Below are 20,611 nucleotides of genomic sequence, written 5' to 3' on the forward strand. Positions count from 1 at the left end.
ACAATCACTTTATCAAAGCGACTCTCCATCTGACAGCTTCATAACCCCAACCGAAATGACTAACGGCAGAAGCTAAAACCAACCAGACGCTTTGACCCCAATAAACAGCGACGCCATTACCTATATCTTGACTGCTTGTACCTGTAACGATATTATTGGATCTCGAAACTGCATGTCCTATGATAGCTGTCTGAGCGACGAATGCAATGAATGTGAACCTTTCATGAAATTGCAGTACAACGATACGGTCAGTGAGGGATTGCTGTTTGTGTGGAGGAGTATTAGAACTTACATGAAACAGACTGATACTGAAATGAAATGAATCATAGCTAAACTATACAATTTATCTGGATTGGGTATAGGCGAAATTCGATACGAATATCGGATCGTATAAGCATGATGAAGACCTGTAATCAAAACGAGAGCGAAGGCTATTACATGAAGGCGAGTATGAGTAGGAGTCGGTTTACGAGCCAAGCAAGAGATGAGGGAATATATGAACAATGTCTTATTTATCAGCAAAACAACAACAACAACAACAACAACAACAACAACAACACGGAACTTGGGGAAACCGTTCACTCACCGACAACACTCGTAACTACAGCTTTACCAAAATTCAAATTGATATCATCTGGAATATCATATCCAAAATAGCCAGAAGGTAATTGATATTGAAATCCTCTAAATATACAACCTAATTTACCTGTTATAACTAAATTTGACACGTTATACCCACAGTAATTTTGTGATGCGAATCTGATCTGTCAATTTTCATGAGGTCAGTATTGTCTATTAGCAACACCTTGGGAATTGTTCGTGGATAGCAAACGACAGACCCGTGAGGTGAAAAGATATTTTGGTACCCCAGTAACGAGTATTGAGTGGGTTAATGTAGTAGCCAACAGGAGCACTTAGAAAGGTCAAGCTCAAAACTTCACACTTACCACTTGCGATTCAGTACTTATGGAAACGTACCAGACTGAATCTGCACTTGAGAAGGAAGCAATAGCTAATAAGGTAGCTGATAATAACGGATATCCTAAGTGATATGGTAACCCAACTGTTCTATCTGGTGCGCCCATCGTCTTCTCTTGCTTCGATACTGTATGAGATGGATCAAGCAAATAATAGTAGCTGGCGAGATGTGGGCTGTGAGTTCTTGAGGGATGAGTACAGTCAGTTCTCTGAGTTATGAAGAAATAGCGCTATGAGATGTGATGGGAATGGCGAAGATCGACATTTATTCAGTTGTAATTCAATACTCAAGTGTATGCTTTATGTAACTGAGCGTTGGGATGCAGTGCAATCGGAGCTCGATTTCACTTTCCTTGTCGTCATGATCAGTACTTTTGACTCGAAAAAGTCTGTCTTCTTGAGTAGAAAGGATGTGAAGATGGTGCATGTAAGAGGTACGTCAAAGGAGGCGAGTTACATTCTCGGGATGGGTAGTCCGATTACTCTCAAGTAGTTCCACAGGACTTTCCTGCTCAAAACTATTTGTATATCAGCAAGATCTGTGGTGTTATGCTTGTCATCTAGCTCTCTTTGGGCTCTTGAAGACAGACTTGATGATTACATGCGTTGCGAAATTACAAGTCGAAGAATGAACAACATGATAGAATTCTGAATTTTGCTTTCGTCATCGCGCGAGGACGTGACGTGGAGCTATTTATATGTGCTCAACAAATGGGTTAGTCAAATCATGTCAGAAATATCTTTTATTGCGTTTCTTTCACCTTGCAAACTCTTCTCTCCCATCCTATATACAGTATTACTATTCCCAAGCAACGCAACAAAATGAAGTTCACAATCAGCTTTGGAATATTCGCATTCGCTGCTTTGGTAGGAGCAAGTAATGTCGTTGATCTCGATACTAAGAATTTCGAACAAGTGAGAACGATCTCACCGATCGACAAAACGCACGAATTCATTGCTGATATAAAGTAAATTTCGTGTGTTTGTAGTTCGTAGGTGGTGATAGACCTGCTTTGGTTGAATTGTAAGTTCCCCTTTCAATATGTAGTATACTGAGTAAGAGGAAGGGGCTGATATACATCTACGTCTTTAGCTACGCACCGTGAGTATTTCCCCCTTAGTAAGCGGCGAAAACTAGAATAAAGATTGCTGAGTAAAACTGTACATATAAAGATGGTGTGGACACTGCAAGAATCGTATGTTTCATCAAATCTACTTTAGATACACAATTGCTGATCGATCTTATCTCTAGTTGCTCCTACGTACGAACAACTCGCCGACGCTTTTCCAAGCGTACGTACAAGTCACAGCGCATCATCAAAGTATGATTAATCCAAAGGCTAATATATATCGCGTATAGGATAAAGTCGTCATTGCTAAAACTGATGCTGATGGTGTTGGACGAGAACTTGGTACTAAGTTCGGTGTCACTGGTTTCCCAAGTAAGTCTTACTCAGCTCACCTTGTCTTATCTGTTGATAAGATGAAGAGCTGATTGAAATATTTATGGATTAGCTATTAAATGGTTCCCTGCTGGATCACTCGAACCCGTCGATTACGCTTCTGGAAGAGATCTTGAATCTTTAGTAGGATTGTATGTATAGCCTCTACTCGTCATACCCCCTTATGGATGAATCTATACAAATAAGCTAATTTCATATCGTTCTTAGCGTCGGTAAACAATCAGGTGTCAAATCATCAATCAAACCACCTCCTCCACCACTCGCAGTTGAACTTGATGCATCAAACTTTGATGATATAGCTCTGAATAACGACAAAGATGTTTTGGTAGCTTTCACTGCTCCTTGGGTATGTCCATCTTCTCTCCCTACCTCCTTCCCGTGCCTAGGCTCGTTGTTCAAGGATCACTGCTGAAAAATCCTATATACTTAGTGTGGACATTGTAAAACTCTCAAACCTACCTATGAGAAAGTAGCCAAAGCCTTCCTTTCAGAACCCAATTGTGTAGTAGCTCAAATGGATGCAGATGCTGCTCCCAACAAGCCAATCGCATCTAAATATGATGTTAGATCTTTCCCTACGATAAAATTCTTCCCTAAAGGCTCTAAAGAACCTGTTGCTTATTCAACTGGTAGATCTGAACAACAATTCATTGATGTGAGTGGTCTTTTTCTCCAGCCAGACATCCAAGTTCCGTCTATCCCATCTTTTTTCTATTCTTCCCTCCTCCGTCTCCATTGCCCTTCTCTACTTTACGGTCATACTCGTCAATGTCCCCATGAGCTCTCATGATATTGTGCTGACAAACATCCACTCTTTAGTTCCTCAACGAACACTGTGGAACCCACCGATCTATTTCCGGTCTTCTTTCTGAAACCGCTGGTAAAGTCCTCACCCTCGACACGCTCGCTTCCAGCTTCTTCACCGCTTCTCTCCCTGAGCGACCTGATGTTCTCGGTAAAGCAAGAGAGTACCTTGCTACTTTGACCGGAACCGACACGAAAAACAGCACTGCTGCCGAATACTACGTCCGAGCAATGGAGAGAGTGCTTGAAAAGGGTGAAGGATGGTTAGCCAAAGAACAAGCCAGGTCAGCTTTTACATATCGCTTCTATCGTTTATACGGAAACCGAGCTGAACAATGTCCGTATAGAATCGCTGGTCTTCTCGCTTCACCCTCATTGGCACCTACCAAACTTGATGAACTCAAAATCAAAGCTAACATCTTATCCTCATTCGCCGCTACAAAAGCCTCTGAGGCTGCTGATGCTGCAGGAGATCTGTACGACCAGGCTGCCGGTGCGGCTGGCGACCTATACGACCAAGCTGTCGATGCCGCCAAACAAGTTCCTCAACAAGCCAAAGACGGTGTAGATCAATTCGCTGATGCAGTTCAAGGTCAAGCTAAGAAGATCAAGGAGGAGCTTTAAGTAGGTTCATAAAAGTTTGAATGAATCGAAGTAGAAGCCTGAGACAAAGGATAGGTCAGTAAAATCATCAGTGAAATCTTCGAATGCATCTGAAATGAATACACGCCCTTGCTCTTTGACTTCCGCACGAGTCCTGTAGTTGCACTGCGAAATATCTAAGTTATGAACGACAGATGACTGATCTGAGAAGTGCCACATTTGCCACGTGGGGGATGTTCCCATTTTCCAGCTTGCGCGTCGATGATGCAGTGGTAGAGTGACGATTGATTCAATTAATGCAACTTTGAAATTCAACATCTCCTCCTGATATCTTGTAGTTTACTCTCTCCTACTCTGTCAACACCGATACTAGGCATCGCGCATATTACCTTTGTCCTCCGACCACACATCATGGCTAAAAACACAACGGCTAAATTACAAGAACCCACCCAAGAGGAGAAGAAAGGTGAAGATGAGACTGCTCAATTGGAGAAACCGATAGTTGAATCAGCAGTATTGACCGTTGAAGATGGTGAGTAACTCTTTTCTCACTAATACCTCAAGGATTCCAGTACTTTGATTAGTACGAGTGCTAAATATGAACAATAAAAAACTCGGTGGTTTTGTAGAGATCCTCAATAATATCACACTTATAGGTCGTGCAGTAACTACTATAGAAGCTAGATTTACCATTCGAGTATTAAGGACGCTCACTACCTTGAGGAAGAAATTGACTAAATCAGCTTTGAAGAATGTATTAGATCAAGCTTTCCCTAAAGGCTGTAAGTCATTTCTTATTTTCTCTCATCTGTCCATATCAGCTGTGAGGAGACCTGCTATGAGGATTGTCCATGTAGGCAAACAGAGCTGACTCAAGGATAACAGCCAAAACTGGTCAATCTCTAATTGCCAACTCAATCTTCTCTGATCTTCCCTCATCTTCCTCATCAACTTCTTCAGGAGAAGAGATGGAAGTGGATTCTGCTCCAACAACGACAGATGGATCTACCACTTCAACGAAAAAGAAATTCTCTCCTCCTCTTGACTCAAATGGCGATTTGATTCCAGAAGGAATCATGTATCTAAGATTACTTTTGATTCTTTCAAACCTTGATGCAGGAAAGGTTGTCGAGGTGAGAGTTTGACAGCCATGTCTTTCATTTTCTATACAATTCCTGAACCTGATTGTCGCCTGATATGTTGGGGTTCTGACAATATGATCTCTGACGCGATTACGAAATGTAGGCAGGAGAATTCGCTTTGGAATCAACTGAAATAATTAGTTCACTCAACAGAAGAACAATGGATCAAATCGCTGCTAAAATCTGGTTCTACTTGGCTAGATCATATGAAATTCAAGGTAGATTGTCTGAACTTCAATCGTATGTATCCGACTTTTCGCTCTTGCTCAAAGCTGGGCAATTTATTCATGAGTAAAGGCATATCAACTGACAGATTGTCGTTTTTCTTCGTACAGATCATTCTTAGCTATCAGGCAAACTGCTTCGTTGAGGAAAGATGAGACTTTAGAAGTGAGTTCGGTCTTCACTTCGACCTCGCTGTACTTCAGTAGCCAGACATATGTACTAACGTATGATCGAATTGTTTCTAGGTCACTGTGATCAATCTCCTTTTAAGATCTTACCTAGCTTCTCAACAATACGATCAAGCAGATAAACTTATCGCCAAAACCACTTTTTTGGGTGCAGCAAATCAAGCTCAAACTGTCAGATGGTTATTCTACGCTGGTAGATTAAGAGCTATTCAATTGAATTATGGTCAAGCTAGAAGTTACCTCCAAACTGCTATTAGAAGAGCACCGAAAGATGAGGTAGCACCGGGTTTCGTTCAATTGGTATGTGTTGATCACCACACGTATTGGCGCAACAAATGTAGACGATGCGTAAGCTGACATAACTCATTATCAGATTCACAAATACTCTATCATCGTGGTTCTCTTAACGGGTGTCATTCCTGAAAGAGCAATGTTTAGAAAACCAGTACTCAAACAAGCTTTGTTACCTTATTTCCAGATCGTACAGGGTGAGTCTAGCCTTCTTTTCACAAACAACCACGTATCAATGGTTCTGGATTATCAACGATGTCTCCTCAATACAAGTAATTGACCGATATCTTGTTATGCAGCCGTGAGGATAGGAGATGTTACAGGATTCCAACAAGCCTTCCAAGCTCACGAAAAAGTATTTTTGGCCGATTCGACTCATTTCTTGATCTTAAGATTAAGACATTTCGTCATCAAGACAGCGTTAAGAACGATCACTTTGGCTTATTCCAGAATCTCGTTGGCGGATGTTTGTATCAAACTCTCATTAGATTCAGAAGAAGACACGGAATATATAGTTGCGAAAGCAATTAAAGATGGTGTGATAGATGCTACGATCGATCATAAAGGTGGTTTCATGGAATCTAAAATCCAAAAAGACATCTATGAGACAGATGAACCCTCAAATCAATTTAACAAAAGGGTTCATTTCTGTACTCAAGTTTATAATGAATCCGTCAGGGTGAGTACTTTCTTCTACTTCTTCCGCTTTTCTGTAAATTTAAATCTTGAGATTGGTGCAATCGATCGTGCATACGGACTGATGTTCAAATATCGTTAATATAGGCGATGAGATATCCTGCTAACGCTCATAGAAAAGGTAAGTCAGCTGGTGGATGTCAATGTCGTTTGTTTCAAACGAAATATAAGCTGATGTCGTCTGTCCTATAGAATTGGACACCGCCGCCGACGCAAGAGAACGAGATCGGGAAATCGCTCAACTCATTCAAGAAAATGAAAATGATGCTGATGACATGGATGACATGGGAGATATCTAGGTGGTAGGGGAAATTCACGTCTCATCAACGATAGCATACAAAGTAGACAAATTGAAATGAGCATGACATGATCAAAAGTCAATGGAGAATGTATAAAAATCGAATGAATGGTGACAATCCACGTGTTTCCAATCGAGAACACCATAGAGTGCAAATGAGACGCCATACCACTACGCTGAAAAAAATTTCTATGTTGTTTGTCAAATATGCCAATGTAACAGACTGCTATCATATTTTAAATACATCTATATACATGCTATTGATCATTTGAGCAGAAACGTAACGAAGCATTATATATAGTCAAAAAGTACAATCTGTCTCTTGCCGCTGTACGATGTTTACCTATACCTAAAGCGAGCATGAACCTAAGCCTTTTTTCCTACATCTTCTTTCAAAGAAACGATTCTATTCAAGATGATCTTATCGCCAACTTGTTTACCTGTTTTAGATGAATTGGAATCTAAACAGGCGATTTTAGATTCTCTATCAACTGTGAAATAAGCTAAACGCATAGCTTGGAATCTAATATTTTCCATTCCTACCAAACCTTCTGCGTTTATGACTGGTTCATCTTCTTTATGTTCCACCTTTTTATCGGAATCACTTTCATCTGAAGGTGAAGGTGAAGAAGCGAATTCTGATTTAGCTTTAATAGTTCTAATTTCACTTTCTTTCCTGGCATCTGTAATTGCCTTTCTAGCTAATTCATAGAAAGCAGGTTCTACAACAGCGTTATCGAATACTTCCAACGATTCTGGGTTTATATCAGATTCGAAATCTGATGGAGGTGGATCAGATTTGAACAGTGGTTTGAAGTATCTGACCTGTTCAATCTTGATTGAATCAGGTACGTTCACCCATTGAATGTATGCTTTTGCTTTTTTGACAGTTCCTGAATCTTCTAATTTACATTTGATTTCGGTTATCTGACCAGTTGTCGGATCTTTGGTGTAGGATGTGCAGGTCACTGGATAAGGCGCTTTGAATAATCCAACTGACTTTCCTGGAGCTAATCTGAAATAATCAGGTGAATCGATCTCTCTGAAATCTTCCGCATCGATATACACTTCTTTCGTAAATGAGGTTTCTACAGTACCCATCGACGGTACTTTGGGATGCAACGGAACTTGAACGGGAACTCGATAATCGTCAGGAACATTCTCGATGACCAGTTTGATAGGGTTTAATACCATCATTAATCGAGGTGCAGATTCTTCGAGATAGGATCGAATTGTAGACTCGAATTTTTTGATTTCAGTCACTGATTCAGATGTCGTTACTCCTAATTCCGATACGAATGACAACAATGCTCCAGGCGGAATACCTCTTCGTCGGAGAGCGATGATCGTGTAAAGTCTCGGATCATCCCAATCTTTCACCAATTTCTTTTGAACTAATTTAGCGATCTTTCTCTTGGAAAGGAAAGTACCTTGCAAATTCAGTCGAGCAAATTCGTATTGTCTGGCTTTGTAAACTTCTAAGGCATCGCAGAGCCACTCGTATGATTCTCGAGCAGGGATGAATTCAACAGTACAGAGGGAGTGACTGTGGCAATCAGGACTTCAGCGTGACCCTTGACGAATATCTTACGAAACTTACGAGATGTTTTCGATACTATCACAGAGACAGTGTGTGAAATCGTATGTGGGATATATTTCTACGGATTGATTAGTACCTTGTGTTTCCAGCACTTCCTCTCTTATGATATCAAGGTTGTGGCAGGTAAGGAGAGAAGGGAAGGAAGGGAGGAAGGAAGGAAGGAGAGAAAGAAGGAGAGAAACGATGAGAAGGGCGCGGAGCTTGAGAACGGATTCAGAGGGAGTAAGCTGAATTATGTGAAATATCACTCACTCCACTTGTCTCCGGTCCTGTGATGAGGGGCCATCTTGACTCTGTATGCGACCATATCCCACATATACGGATTTCCACTCGTCAGATCCATCTTCATCCGCAACGCTGCACCTTGTTCTGGGTACTCTCCATTCTTCATTCTTTCGAACTCTCTCAATGAATCTTCGACAGGTCGGTCCCGATGTTCACACGCGACGGGATGACCTTTGCCCATTCCTCTATCCGCCTTCATTTTCTCGGCTAAAGGTACACGTACGATCAGCTGAGAGGGCTTACTCACAATCTGATAGGCCAAGAAAAGCTGACTCACCACTACATGTACAGACGTAAGCCTTCCCTCTCCTCGTCAATTCTACAGCCCATTTGTGAAGCTGATCAAAGTTGTCACTTGAGTAAGTGATTTTCCAGGGTTCAAAACCCAACCATCTGACTGTTTCTAAAATGGATTGGAAGTATCTTCCTTCTTCAGCTTCTGGGTTGGTATCGTCAAATCTAGAATATCATGAATAAGCTACTATACCGGCACTATTGCAGCGATTCAGCTTACCGCAGATATGTTCTACCACCATGGAATTTGGCATAACCGAAATCTATCATAATAGCTTTTACGTGACCTGATGAAGATCGTTATCAGCTAGTTCCCTCAATAGAAGCCGACGAGCTTACCGATATGTAAGTATCCATTGGGTTCAGGAGGGAATCGAGTATGCACCATTCCTTTGGTGAACGCAAGATGCTCTTCTTTCAATTCAGGTTTGACCTGGGGGTTTTCTCCAGGTTTATGGAATTCTGATAAGAAGCCTTCTCTAAAGATATTGGTGGGAATGATAGGAGTGGTGGATGATGATGCTTCGGCAGAAGGGGAAGCTTCAGTTTTAGGTTTAGGAGGGGGTTTTGTTTTGGAGGCTGAAGCTGATTGGGCTTTGGCAGCTGCTTGAGCTGATTCTTTGGTCCCGAATAATTCGGTGAAGATGGTTTCCAATGATGACTTTACTTCCCCTGCATTAGCCCATCTAGTTACAGGCTGTCAGCTTTCCCTACCTTGAACAGAAAGGAGAAATGGTGTTTGACGTGTAGCTCTGACTTACTTCAAATCGGATGAACCACTTCTTATACCTCCTAAAACTGCTCCGAGACTTGCCCAATTTCCAGGTGGAGAAGGGAGAGAAGAGACGTATGATTTCAGTAAATCTGGAATTTGAGAGGCGGTAATCTCGATACCTACGCAATTCAAACGATTATGTCAATTAAAACTTCTTCAGATCCTCGTTGGTTCAAGCGATTTTGACAGAAGCAGAACAGTTCTGAACTTACCAACACCACATGCTTTGTTGAATTCTTCCTCATTTATAGGTGTTCCAGCTGGGTTCCCTTCTACATACTTGATAGCAGCTATCAAAGACACCGTTATAAGCATTGTCATTTTTTGTCTTTTCGATTGTGATAGGGTATAGCATTGAAACATACCTGCGACTTGATCAGCTGATTTGATTTCACCTTCTTCTATCTTCTTGACTACAAATCCTTTTTCGGCTGGACCTAATTTCCCTCCTGATCCAGAGAGCTTGACCAAAGCACTGGCAGTCTTTTCATCATATTTCTTATCATTCAATTGAAACTCGTCAATGAGTGATTTGAACGCTACACCTGATTTAGGTTGTCTGACTAGTTCCGTAGCTGATTTTTCGGCTAAACCAAGGGATTGAAATAACGAGATTAGAGGTGCGTTTTCTGGTGATTTGGGATCGAATTTGGGAGGCATGATGATTGGTTATGGCAGCTAACTGTATGGTAGGTGAGTCAAGGGAATCTATCAAGTGAATACGAAAGAGAAGAAGAGGAAGAAAGGAATGTCAAGATTGAGATATGATGAATGTTGAGTCGGGATGTGAGGTTGAAACAACAAATATTGAAATAATCCCAACTTTATCGTCATACTCCATGCGCTACCACGTGGGTTATCACTGATCACTTTGTTGTCGCGGAATCAAATCGATGTTATCTTGGTTCATTACAAATAACACGTCATGGTTTCAAATGGGTTAATGATTCGGTTAACTTGCTGTTACTTTTAATTCAACAACAATAACAATAACCAATCTCAATCTCTTCTTCCTTTCTTCCTTCCTTCATACTCGACATTATCATCATCGCCGTCCTAGCGTATTCGTGACAACGAGCTCAGCGTTTCAATGGTGAAGAGAGAACGACATTCATCATCCGATGATTTCCCCGAAACCCAGTTCATCGCTCAATCAGATGACTCTGATAACCTGTGGGAAGTTTTAGAGATATTAGGTGAAAGAGGTCCACCTAAAACAGGAGATTATCTCGTCAAGTGGAAAGGGATAGACACTTCAACAGGAAAACCATGGGAACCTTCATGGACACAGAAATCAGCCTGTACTCAAGGCCTTATAAATGATTGGAAAGCGAAAAAGGCTAGACGTTCAAAATCAGGATCAGTCATTGCGGAAAATGCAAAGGAAGAAAAGGTTACAACGAAAAGTAAGAGGAGGAAAATCGATTCTGATACAGAGAAGAAAAAGAAATATAACGTATCAGTAGAGCTCAAGAGTGAGTCGACCCACTTTTTGATCATTGGTTCATTCCAGAATGCTTATACTATTGCAATAGCTCGTAAACCAAGGAGTAAACCGAAATCGACGTTTGTCGTAAAACAATCAACAAGTCCTCAAGCCATACCAAGGCGAACTCGTAACAACAAAATGACGTCCATTTCCCTTTCACCTTCAAACACAGATTCCTCTGTTCAGGTAGCGAAAACGACACGCAGAACAAGAGCCCAAACTGGACGACCACTGCATACTCCTTCTGTTGAACCTGAATCTTCAACTTCTCCACATCCACCTGCCAGATCTCTTTCCGGTAAAAGAGTGATTGATCTTACTGAAGCTGAGTCATCAGAAACAGAGGAAACTTCTACCCTTGCTACTGCCGGACCTGGACCCTCTACCACCGCAAACAGATCTCAGCGATCTACACCTTCCAAATCATCAGCAAAACCTCGGTTAGGTCCTGTACCTGTGCCTTCTCCTACAGTTTTCCAGCCTTTCTTGAACGGTCCAAAGGGGATTGAGACTCAAGTACCTAATTTAAGCAACGGAAGTGGATCAAATGAGCCTTCTCAAGTAGACCCAATTCGTCAATTCTCTACTCCACCTCGCAAATCACCGAAAAATGCGGACAAGACAGACGTTCCGTCCAACAATGAAGGCAATGAAGATAGACCTCCTAAATCCAATATACCTGATCCAGAGGCTCATAGCTCCGATGCCAAATTGAGATCTTGGACTCCTATAGCCAGAGATGGAGACGTGGGGGAAATGAGGCCGTCGTCAGATGACGAGAGCGTTGACCATGGGATTACAGCGACTGAGGGGCAGAACCATATAGCCATAGAAGAAGATCTCGATGACGCTGATTTGGATATAGTCAATTCAGAGCATGAAGGCGGAGATGAAGACGATGAAGCACAGAATGTTGACAAAGCTGCAGAGGATGATCGAGGTCAGTCCAATCGGATAGCATGTACTACCACTGACGGACGATACTGACGAGAGTAAATGCCATAGACGGACCGATACAACCTGTGCTGGTCGAGCCTAAACCCCCATCTCCTCCCACGGCCCTCAGCCAGCCGCATCCTGACACTCTCGCTCTGATCGAATCGCACAATCGAATATCGCAGCTAGAAGCTGAATTGCAGGAAGCTAAAACGCCCAAGATCCATCCCGATACAGAGTTACTCGCACAAGTTCGAGAACAAGTAAGGAACCTCGAGACTGCGCTGGAAGAGGCTCGTCGTTCAACCCTTGCAACCACACCGGCCGAGCCTGTAACGGATTCGCGGATCGCACAACTAGAAGCTGATATCTCAAAATTAGAGAGAAACAAGGCATCTCTCACTTCCGATAATTCCTTCGTCCGACACCAATACGACGAGGCTTCAAACCGCGCCGTCGCGGAAGTCCAAGCTGGTAATATTCTCAAAGAACAAGTCGAAACGCTCAAATCACAACTTTCCGTAGGTCTCAAACAACGTCATGCTCATTTCGAGAAAATCGCTAAAGACAAGGCAACTGAAGCTGCTAAACTTCGTGGTCAAGTAAAGATACTACTCGATCAAGCTCGTTTGACCGATGATGGTGTCAGAAAGAGGGCTGTCTTCTACACGCAATATAAAAAGGAGAATGAGAATCTCCTCGAAAGATTAGGTCTGCAAAATCAACTGATTGAATCACTTGAAAAGAGAAACGAGACCCTTTCCGAGAGAAACGATGAGTTGGTCGACCAATTAGATACGTTAAGAGCTATGAAAATGGGTATCATTCCTGATGATGAAGAAGAAGAAGGAGATGGAAGTGATACTGATGATGAGATCCTTCGACAAGTAAGGGATGAATCGGGAATGAGAATGCCCGGTACACCCTCAAATCCTAAAAACAATGTCTTCGTTCCTTCAGCCTATCCCCCTCAGGATGTTGAGAACTTTCCAAAATCGGGATATTTGTGTGCTTGGAGAAATGGCGGGGAGCAATGTAAAATGATCTGCGAGACGGTAGAGGTAAGTTCTATCCTACCTTTGTGGAAAATTCGAGAATGATGACTCATGTTCTTCCTTTGGACACAAATAGCAACTCGCAGATCATGGTGTCACTCATCAACGAAATGATGTTATGCGTTCTTTGTAGGTATACCAAGTAATAAAGAGGTGGAGAATACGTGAATCAGAGATCCATGGGGAAACCGATCGAGGAAAGTCGCATGTCAAGCAGTATTTTGGGGTTTTATTATGGACTTTTGTACCTGATCTGTATTCATGTTATAGCATTTCTCCATGTCATCATCCTTCGAGATGAAGATGAAAGTAGTAGGTTGATGGTAGCAGTAGAAGAAACATCATCTATGTCATGTATTGTATTTTATCATTCATTATAAATATAAGTGATACTCCTACGAGATTTTGCAAAGTGGAGGTTGTTCTGTTGAATCTGCCGTTTTCCTCTAAAAGAAGATATCATTTTGTCATTCATCTTATAGTACAACAGTTGTCGAAATCAGTCAGCAGTCTCAGGCTTGGACGAGCTAGCATAGTGTTTAACCAAGAACCCTAAACCAAAAGGAAGAGCTGTACCAAATAGTCAAGATGTCACATCTATTCCCATCTGATAGATCACTACTTTATCCTCAATTCGAGACATACAAATTACGACCTCTTGATACCGAAACGGATTTAGCTGTTTATCCATTACCTGGATCTGGAGCTACTCAAAGTAGATTTGGATATAGTTCCAACCATTTGAGTTTCAAAGAAGTCCGCTCGAGGATTTCATGGGATCATTTAAGTGTTGGACAAGGTGCAAGAGGTGTTTATGTGGATAAGGATTGGAATGTCATTGGATTCGTCATCAATGTGAGTTGAGTCCTATCCTGATCCGAGTGATGCTACGTTTCGCGGTAGTATAGAACGCAGAATTGGGAGTACGAGCATTATAAAGGGGACTCAATTAATGACAAAGCTGTTTGTCAATAGGAAGACCTTTCTCCTACATTCACTAAATTAGCTTCATTACCTATACCGATATCATCAACTACGAGTACTCAGCAAAGCGAATACCCATCTGTATTACCTTTGACCCCTAGAACTTGGGGAATATCAAGTGGTTCAGGTTCATTATATATACTTGAAACTACACTACCTCATGAGTCTACATTTCAAGGAAGGTTCATAGCGAGATATGATTTGTCTTCATTCAACTCTACTTCTTCTGGCGGCCAACCATCATCATCAACCTCACCATCACCTTCACCATCACCATCCCCATTTCTCTTACGTGCATCTCATCAAATCTCAGATACTCAAGTGAAGTTATTAATTGCAAGATCAATCAAACCTGAGCCCAGTGAGAAGGTTAAAGGAAAAGGAATTGTTCAAGCTCAATTAACTAAATTCCAATTAATCGAAATCAATTTAAACCCTACTTTGAAAAACGATATTGGTATCGATATCGATCAAGGTGAGATACAGGATGTGAATGTTGCTTGGATATTACAAAGTGGTGATTTACCTATTTATTGTAAATGGTCGAATGACGGATGGATGATATTATCTTCTGAACAATACACATCGCCTTCATCTGTCAACGATGCTGATCAAGGTGAAGCAGAGATGGATGGGGAGAGAAAAGAAATGACTTCAAAATCTGGATTAGGCAAATCGTCATTATCAGTATCACAAGAACAGAATGAAAAGAACAAAATGGACATCGAAGATTCAAGTATATATCCATATAAATGGACACAGGATTCAGACTCGATTAACATGATCATACCTCTTCCCAGCGGAATAAAACGTCAAGACCTAAATATAACATTCACTTCATCGACATTTTCAATCAGTCTTGATTCTTCTGCTATACCCTCAGACACCATCTCGACTCAGTTGAACAAGTTCTTATCGAAAAGTCAAAGATCATTTTGGACGACAATAGAAGTAGATTCTTCATCATGGACATTTGATCCTGTTAAATCACAAGTTGAAATTGATTTAACTAAAATAGATGAAAATGTTAGATGGCCATCTATATTTTCCCCTTCCGAGAATGATTTCAATGAAAGCGAAGATGAGGAAGAGGAAGATGAAGATGAAGATGAAGTTCCTGAAACGTTATCTGAATCAACTTTGGCAGCAGTAAGAGAAAGTTTCAATAATATCAAAACTAGAAATGATGATACTCGAGATGAGAGGAACGAGCCAACAACGAACCATTTAGCTATGCCAGCTCTTTTAAGGGAAGAAATGGATTTCGATTTAGATGATGATGATGATGGTCAAGAATATGATCAAGATGATTTAGGTGATGGTCATAATGGAGAAGTATCAATGTCAAGTGGTTCAAGTAAAGTTGGAAAAGAAGTTTTTATAGGTTTTATTAAAGATGGTATACCGACTTTCAGTAAAAATACTACTACAGTCCTCTCAATTCCCTTATCTACCTCGTCAGCCTATTCCTTCGACAAAAGTGATGAGACTTCGGCAGAAGAGAAGGAAGAATCACTAGAAGAAGGGATTATAATCAAATCTGCTGTTGATGGATTACTGTTTTCCACTAAAGGTTCACAGGGACAACGAGATATAACCAAGAAACCTTGGAAACACATATCGACAAATCCAGCTTTGGCATTTGTTCTATCCAGTAAAAGAGATTTACGATTCACAAGACATTTAACTATTAATACCAATACAAATCCCAACTCGAATTCTCAATCTCATTCACAGGATGATGTCTCACCTACATCACCATCTTCAACTAAAGGACAGAAAATAGATAACATGGACACTCAGACGACACTGTTAGCTTTCGATTCTGGGAGTTCAATAGGTCAGGGAAACTTATACGTCTACTATTCACCTCACAGTAAAACTGAAGCTAGACAAGGTGTCATACCTGTCAGTGGTGGTGATAAAGGTGCATTACTAGGTGTAGGTGTAGTAAAGGTAAAGGGAAAAGAGAGGGTGGTAATACTTTGTGAAAATGCTTTGGTGGTTCTGAAGGGAGTTATCTAATCATTCATTTTCTTCTTTACGTCAATGACCTCAATGACAAATTTTCGAATATAATCAAATGCGATCACAACAAAACGGTCGGTGAACATGGTTTGTATGACTTCTATGCATTGCATTTGACATTTTGATTGACCCATGAGAAAAAACCCTATATAATTGATTTATACTATAATTTACTGAAACACTACATAATCGTTACACTCGTTTACTCGTCATTACCCAGATGTAAAGAATTAATGGCATCATGCAAATCGAAATGGAAGAAAGGAGTTGATTTATCCAATAAGGGAAGTCCATTTGAACCACCTGATTGTCTTCTTCTTTCGTATGTACCATCTTTGTTTAGTGAAACACCATTATTGTTCTTCTCGTTTACTAATGAAGATCTTGTAGATGAAGAACCACTTCCACTTCCACTTCCACTCGGTTGACCAGTTTCTAAATCCGAAAGTCTATTTGTATTTAATGGGAAACCGTCTGAATCTCTTTCAGCTTGAGGAGCAGGAGAAGCGACGTTTTCAAGATTCTCAATTACTGCAGGGGCCACTTCTAAAGCAGTTCCAGCTCTTGCGTTACCTTGACCGAAACCACCAGCGATCAAAGCTCTTCTGATCCAAGGTGAAAGAATACCGCAGAAATGGAAATCAATCGGTGTATCTGCCCATTTCTCCACTTCTACTCTTGTGTCAATCAAATTTTGTACACCGGTAGTATCAAGATTGGCTACCGCAGTGAAATCCAGTATGACAGCTCGTAACTTGGGTTTCAAAGATTCTTCTTCTAGTGTAGATGCGGTAACTGTTGCTTTCGGTCCAGGATCGTTCCAAGGTCTATCACCTGCTGAGATACCAGAGAAATCTTTTCCTCTTCGTGTATGTTTCTTTACATATGCCACTATTCTGTCGTTGATCAAAGATGCGTTGGGGTATAAGAATGATTCTTCGAATCGGTAGATGACAACACCTGGTGGAGGAGCTTCGACGGGGATATCTTGATGTGATTCAGAGCATAAAGGTAGATAAACATCTCGAATTTGATGTCCTGCTTCCACTTCTTCAGGCTTGATTCTGACTCTACCCAAGAAATGTCCTTTTGGTCTAGCGAGTCTGACGAGTAAAAGAACAATCGAAGTGGCCAATGACCAATAGATACCGGATTCGATAGTGTAGAACACTGACCATAGGACAGCTCCAACGAAGATGATGTATTCCAAAGGTGAGACTCTCCAGAATCCATACGAGTGTTTGGGAGAGGCGACTAAATCAGCTACGGCGTGGATGATCAAAGCTGACAGAGTGGCGTTAGGAATCCAGTAGAAAGCAGGTGCGACAGCGTATAAAGCGACGATGACGACTACACCAGTGGCGAGACCGGCTGCAGGAGTTCGGACACCTGCTTTGGATTTCAGAGCTGATCGAGAGAATGAACCGGTGGAAGGATAAGCTGAGAAAAGTGTACCGAGAGTATTGTTCACTCCAATAGCGATGAGTTCTTGGTTGGGGTTGATCTTATAACCGTTTAATCGACCGAATGATTTAGCGATTGAGATGTGCTCTAACAATAAGATGATAGTGGCGACGGGAATGTGAGGACCGATAGCAGCGATGAGATCACCGGTGATTTCAGGTCGACCCACATGCCTCAATCCTGAAGGAACAGAACCGACTAAAGCGATGAGAGGCTTCTTGACGTGATGAATGTTGATTCTCCATGATATGATAGTGTAAATGATGATGGTGAAAGCGTGTCGAACACAAGAAGCGAAGAATGCTGCTCTAGCATATTTGGGATATTTTCTTCCTACCCAAGCAAATCCCCATTTGATAAAGTACAATAAAGCTAAAGAAGTCACACCGAAAGCAGCATCTAATGAACTGTAAGGGAGGTTTTTCAAAGTGTTGATGATGACTTTATATGTTGAAGCTCTTGTGTCAAATCTCTTGGCTAAACCGAATACAGCAGGGAATTGACCAGCTGCAATATTGATTGCTGAACCAGTCATGAAACCTGATACAGCAGGTTGAGGAATGAACTCGACCAACCAGCCTAATCTTAATAACCCAATAGCTAAAACGACAAATCCACAGATGAAAGCTAAAGCTGTAGCGATAACAGGAGCTGAATATAGATCTCCATATTTTTCTTGGACTGATGCAATGATATTTCCTGTTTCAAGTGACATGACAGCTACCGGACCGATCGAGACATCTTTGGAAGTAGCGAAGAAAGCATAGGTGAGTACTCCGATGAATGATGAATAAAGACCATATTCGGGTGAGAGCAGAGCGATTTTGGCATATGAAAGTGATTGTGGTACTAAAACCATACCAACAGTGATACCACTGTTCAGCGATGTGAAAAAAAATTGTGTCAGCCGTCGTATTTCTTTTGCCCATTGGTACAAATTGTCAGAAACTCACGCTACGAGGTCACCCAATAACCATGTAAGGTTATACCTAGGTGCCCATTGCAAGAAAGGGAAGAGGGAGAGGAAATAGCTTGTGGCCTGATGAGGTGAATATCAGTAATTGGTCCATCACCTGGTACGCAATGAGAAGCGATACTCACTGCTGATCGAGCATCTGGGGTTGAGTTCTTGGCCCAGCTAGCTACAGAGATGGTTTCAGGGGTATTCTCGGTGTAACCAAAGTAGTTTTTCACTCTAGTTTTGATATCACGACGACCTTGAATTGCCATCTTGAGTGATGAGATTGGTCTTGACCTTGACCTAGACGGTGAGGATGAGAGTGTGGGTGAAGGCGAAGGTGGAGGAGTGGATTCGTGAATACGAATGAAAGGCTGATTACTACTTTCTATCGTATTCGTAGTATCTATAGATGAATTTGGATTTTGAGTTTTAGTTTGAGTTTGATGAATTCCTTTTCTATTCCAAATCGATCTCAACGTACTTATATACCTTTCATACAAGATGATAAAATATTCCCAAAAAGATGTAAAGAGAAGGAAAAGAAGAAAAAAAAAGGCGAGTTCAAAAGGTACGATAAAGCACGTCTTCGTTAGTCCATCTCTCGAGTTGATATGATTGAGATCAGATTAGTAATTGACATGTTGGATATATCTGCTGGTGATACAAGGCGAGAGAGGAGAGACGATCCGTATGATTCAGACACCGTGAAAAGTGGTGAAAGAAAGACGTCCCAAAAAACCACATAAAACCATCGCAACAAAATGATCAAGAATTATTCCAGATAATTTCATACGTCATGTCCTAATTATCTGGAATTAAAATCGATGGCATCTCCACAGATATCTTGTCAGAGTGAGTAGCCATCACAATCTTCCGATCTTCTCCTCCTCTCGTACGCATCCGTATGCAGAGTAAAGACCAAGTTAGGTTGGAAAATGATAAAAACTGTAGCGATGGTGAAAATGGTGGAAATGGGAAATTAAAAAGTGCAAAGACGACTGATCACGCCATATGTTGGAATCAGGATTATACGTTGATACAACTGTAGCAGACTAAGACACGTGTTCAGGGTAAAATCAAAATCATCCGACACTCTGTCCGAATTTGACGGTGAATGATGTACGGTGTCATTGAATGACTACGGTGGAGGTAGACCGCTGGTTCCGCTTGCTTATTCAGATTGGTAAGCACACTTCATCTTCGTCCTGACCGAGAGTGGTCCAAGTGGCGAAAACCATCATGCCATGATTCGCAATGCTCTGGGTAGTAAAAGTGGAATAGGGTGACCATGATCAGCTTCGCATCACGATTCATGAGCCCAAACTAATTCGATTGATGGAAAAAGAAGCGGATTTACCGTACTCCAATATGATTTGCAAATCGTGCCTGTCGATCACTCTTTATAAAAAGGGTTAGATATCACAAAAGATACCTTATGTCGCCATTACTCGCTATCAATCTTACTGGTAAAGCTGTCGATCAATCAAGCGGTGATGCAAGACCAATAGCTTATCTGGAATAGAGAACTTTACCCCGCATCGTGCGAACCTGAGCGTCACTCTGAATCGTGACTGTGATACTGGACAGGAGATTCTGCGTCAATGATCACGTCTTTCGTCGATATGATTACACCTTATACCACAAAGAGTATATACGAATGAAAAGATGACATTGACATGCCGTACTGAATCGAATGGTTATCTCTGTCGCCATCGCAATCTATTCGTGAAACTTAGTCCTCTAATTAGTTGATCTCTGAAGATAACCCTATTCGTTCCCGTGTCAGAGACGTTGATTGAACTGAGAGGGCAGAACTCTGCTCCATCGTTTTCACTTGTTGGAGTAGTGATAATTACGGGAGACTCAGCTCCAAATTATCAAAAGACGCCATCTATCGCTTTCATGTCGTGTCGAGTCAATTTTGCGTGATCACAATATATCTGGAATGATTGATAGGATGAACGACTTGAGCTGAGCGGACATGCCATCGAGGTAGCAATCGTTGCACAATAATTCATCTTCCCCCTATGATCAGTAAACTGTCAAGATTCA

The 20,611-nt window shown here is 41.4% G+C and overlaps 7 protein-coding genes across 7 annotated transcripts; 4 read left to right on the forward strand and 3 right to left on the reverse strand.

Annotated features, from left to right (window-relative positions):
- Positions 1 to 4: 4 nt before the first annotated feature.
- Positions 5 to 1,085, reverse strand: IL334_003140 (uncharacterized protein; the record flags this gene model as incomplete). Its single annotated transcript, XM_062934876.1, has 4 exons — positions 5 to 218; positions 293 to 431; positions 587 to 764; positions 948 to 1,085. The coding sequence occupies 4 exons, from the start codon at positions 1,083 to 1,085 to the stop codon at positions 5 to 7; spliced, it is 669 nt and encodes a 222-aa protein (XP_062790927.1).
- Positions 1,086 to 1,800: 715 nt separating this feature from the next.
- On the forward strand, positions 1,801 to 3,869 carry IL334_003141 (protein disulfide-isomerase domain; the record flags this gene model as incomplete). Its single annotated transcript, XM_062934877.1, has 11 exons — positions 1,801 to 1,893; positions 1,968 to 2,002; positions 2,072 to 2,080; positions 2,152 to 2,174; positions 2,231 to 2,271; positions 2,339 to 2,420; positions 2,494 to 2,572; positions 2,649 to 2,787; positions 2,872 to 3,096; positions 3,261 to 3,529; positions 3,593 to 3,869. 11 exons carry the CDS (start codon positions 1,801 to 1,803, stop codon positions 3,867 to 3,869), a joined length of 1,272 nt encoding a protein of 423 aa, XP_062790928.1.
- A 390-nt stretch (positions 3,870 to 4,259) lies between these two features.
- Positions 4,260 to 6,689, forward strand: IL334_003142 (uncharacterized protein; the record flags this gene model as incomplete). Its single annotated transcript, XM_062934878.1, has 10 exons — positions 4,260 to 4,380; positions 4,478 to 4,630; positions 4,734 to 4,981; positions 5,094 to 5,230; positions 5,326 to 5,380; positions 5,461 to 5,703; positions 5,777 to 5,891; positions 5,994 to 6,373; positions 6,478 to 6,511; positions 6,583 to 6,689. 10 exons carry the CDS (start codon positions 4,260 to 4,262, stop codon positions 6,687 to 6,689), a joined length of 1,593 nt encoding a protein of 530 aa, XP_062790929.1.
- Positions 6,690 to 7,054: 365 nt separating this feature from the next.
- IL334_003143 (glutamine-tRNA ligase) lies at positions 7,055 to 10,302 on the reverse strand (the record flags this gene model as incomplete). Its single annotated transcript, XM_062934879.1, has 9 exons — positions 7,055 to 8,234; positions 8,289 to 8,346; positions 8,541 to 8,780; positions 8,851 to 9,032; positions 9,088 to 9,154; positions 9,207 to 9,553; positions 9,629 to 9,761; positions 9,855 to 9,932; positions 10,008 to 10,302. The coding sequence occupies 9 exons, from the start codon at positions 10,300 to 10,302 to the stop codon at positions 7,055 to 7,057; spliced, it is 2,580 nt and encodes an 859-aa protein (XP_062790930.1).
- A 430-nt stretch (positions 10,303 to 10,732) lies between these two features.
- IL334_003144 (uncharacterized protein) lies at positions 10,733 to 13,255 on the forward strand (the record flags this gene model as incomplete). Its single annotated transcript, XM_062934880.1, has 4 exons — positions 10,733 to 11,117; positions 11,178 to 12,071; positions 12,137 to 13,128; positions 13,199 to 13,255. 4 exons carry the CDS (start codon positions 10,733 to 10,735, stop codon positions 13,253 to 13,255), a joined length of 2,328 nt encoding a protein of 775 aa, XP_062790931.1.
- A 455-nt stretch (positions 13,256 to 13,710) lies between these two features.
- IL334_003145 (uncharacterized protein) lies at positions 13,711 to 16,131 on the forward strand (the record flags this gene model as incomplete). The annotated part of the gene is made up of 2 exons (XM_062934881.1): positions 13,711 to 13,977; positions 14,098 to 16,131. 2 exons carry the CDS (start codon positions 13,711 to 13,713, stop codon positions 16,129 to 16,131), a joined length of 2,301 nt encoding a protein of 766 aa, XP_062790932.1.
- A 205-nt stretch (positions 16,132 to 16,336) lies between these two features.
- On the reverse strand, positions 16,337 to 18,828 carry IL334_003146 (uncharacterized protein; the record flags this gene model as incomplete). Its single annotated transcript, XM_062934882.1, has 3 exons — positions 16,337 to 18,473; positions 18,552 to 18,637; positions 18,700 to 18,828. 3 exons carry the CDS (start codon positions 18,826 to 18,828, stop codon positions 16,337 to 16,339), a joined length of 2,352 nt encoding a protein of 783 aa, XP_062790933.1.
- Between the last annotated feature and the right edge of the window lie 1,783 nt (positions 18,829 to 20,611).

Source organism: Kwoniella shivajii, chromosome 4, assembly GCF_035658355.1.
Source record: "Kwoniella shivajii chromosome 4, complete sequence".
Taxonomy (NCBI): Eukaryota; Fungi; Basidiomycota; class Tremellomycetes; order Tremellales; family Cryptococcaceae; genus Kwoniella; species Kwoniella shivajii.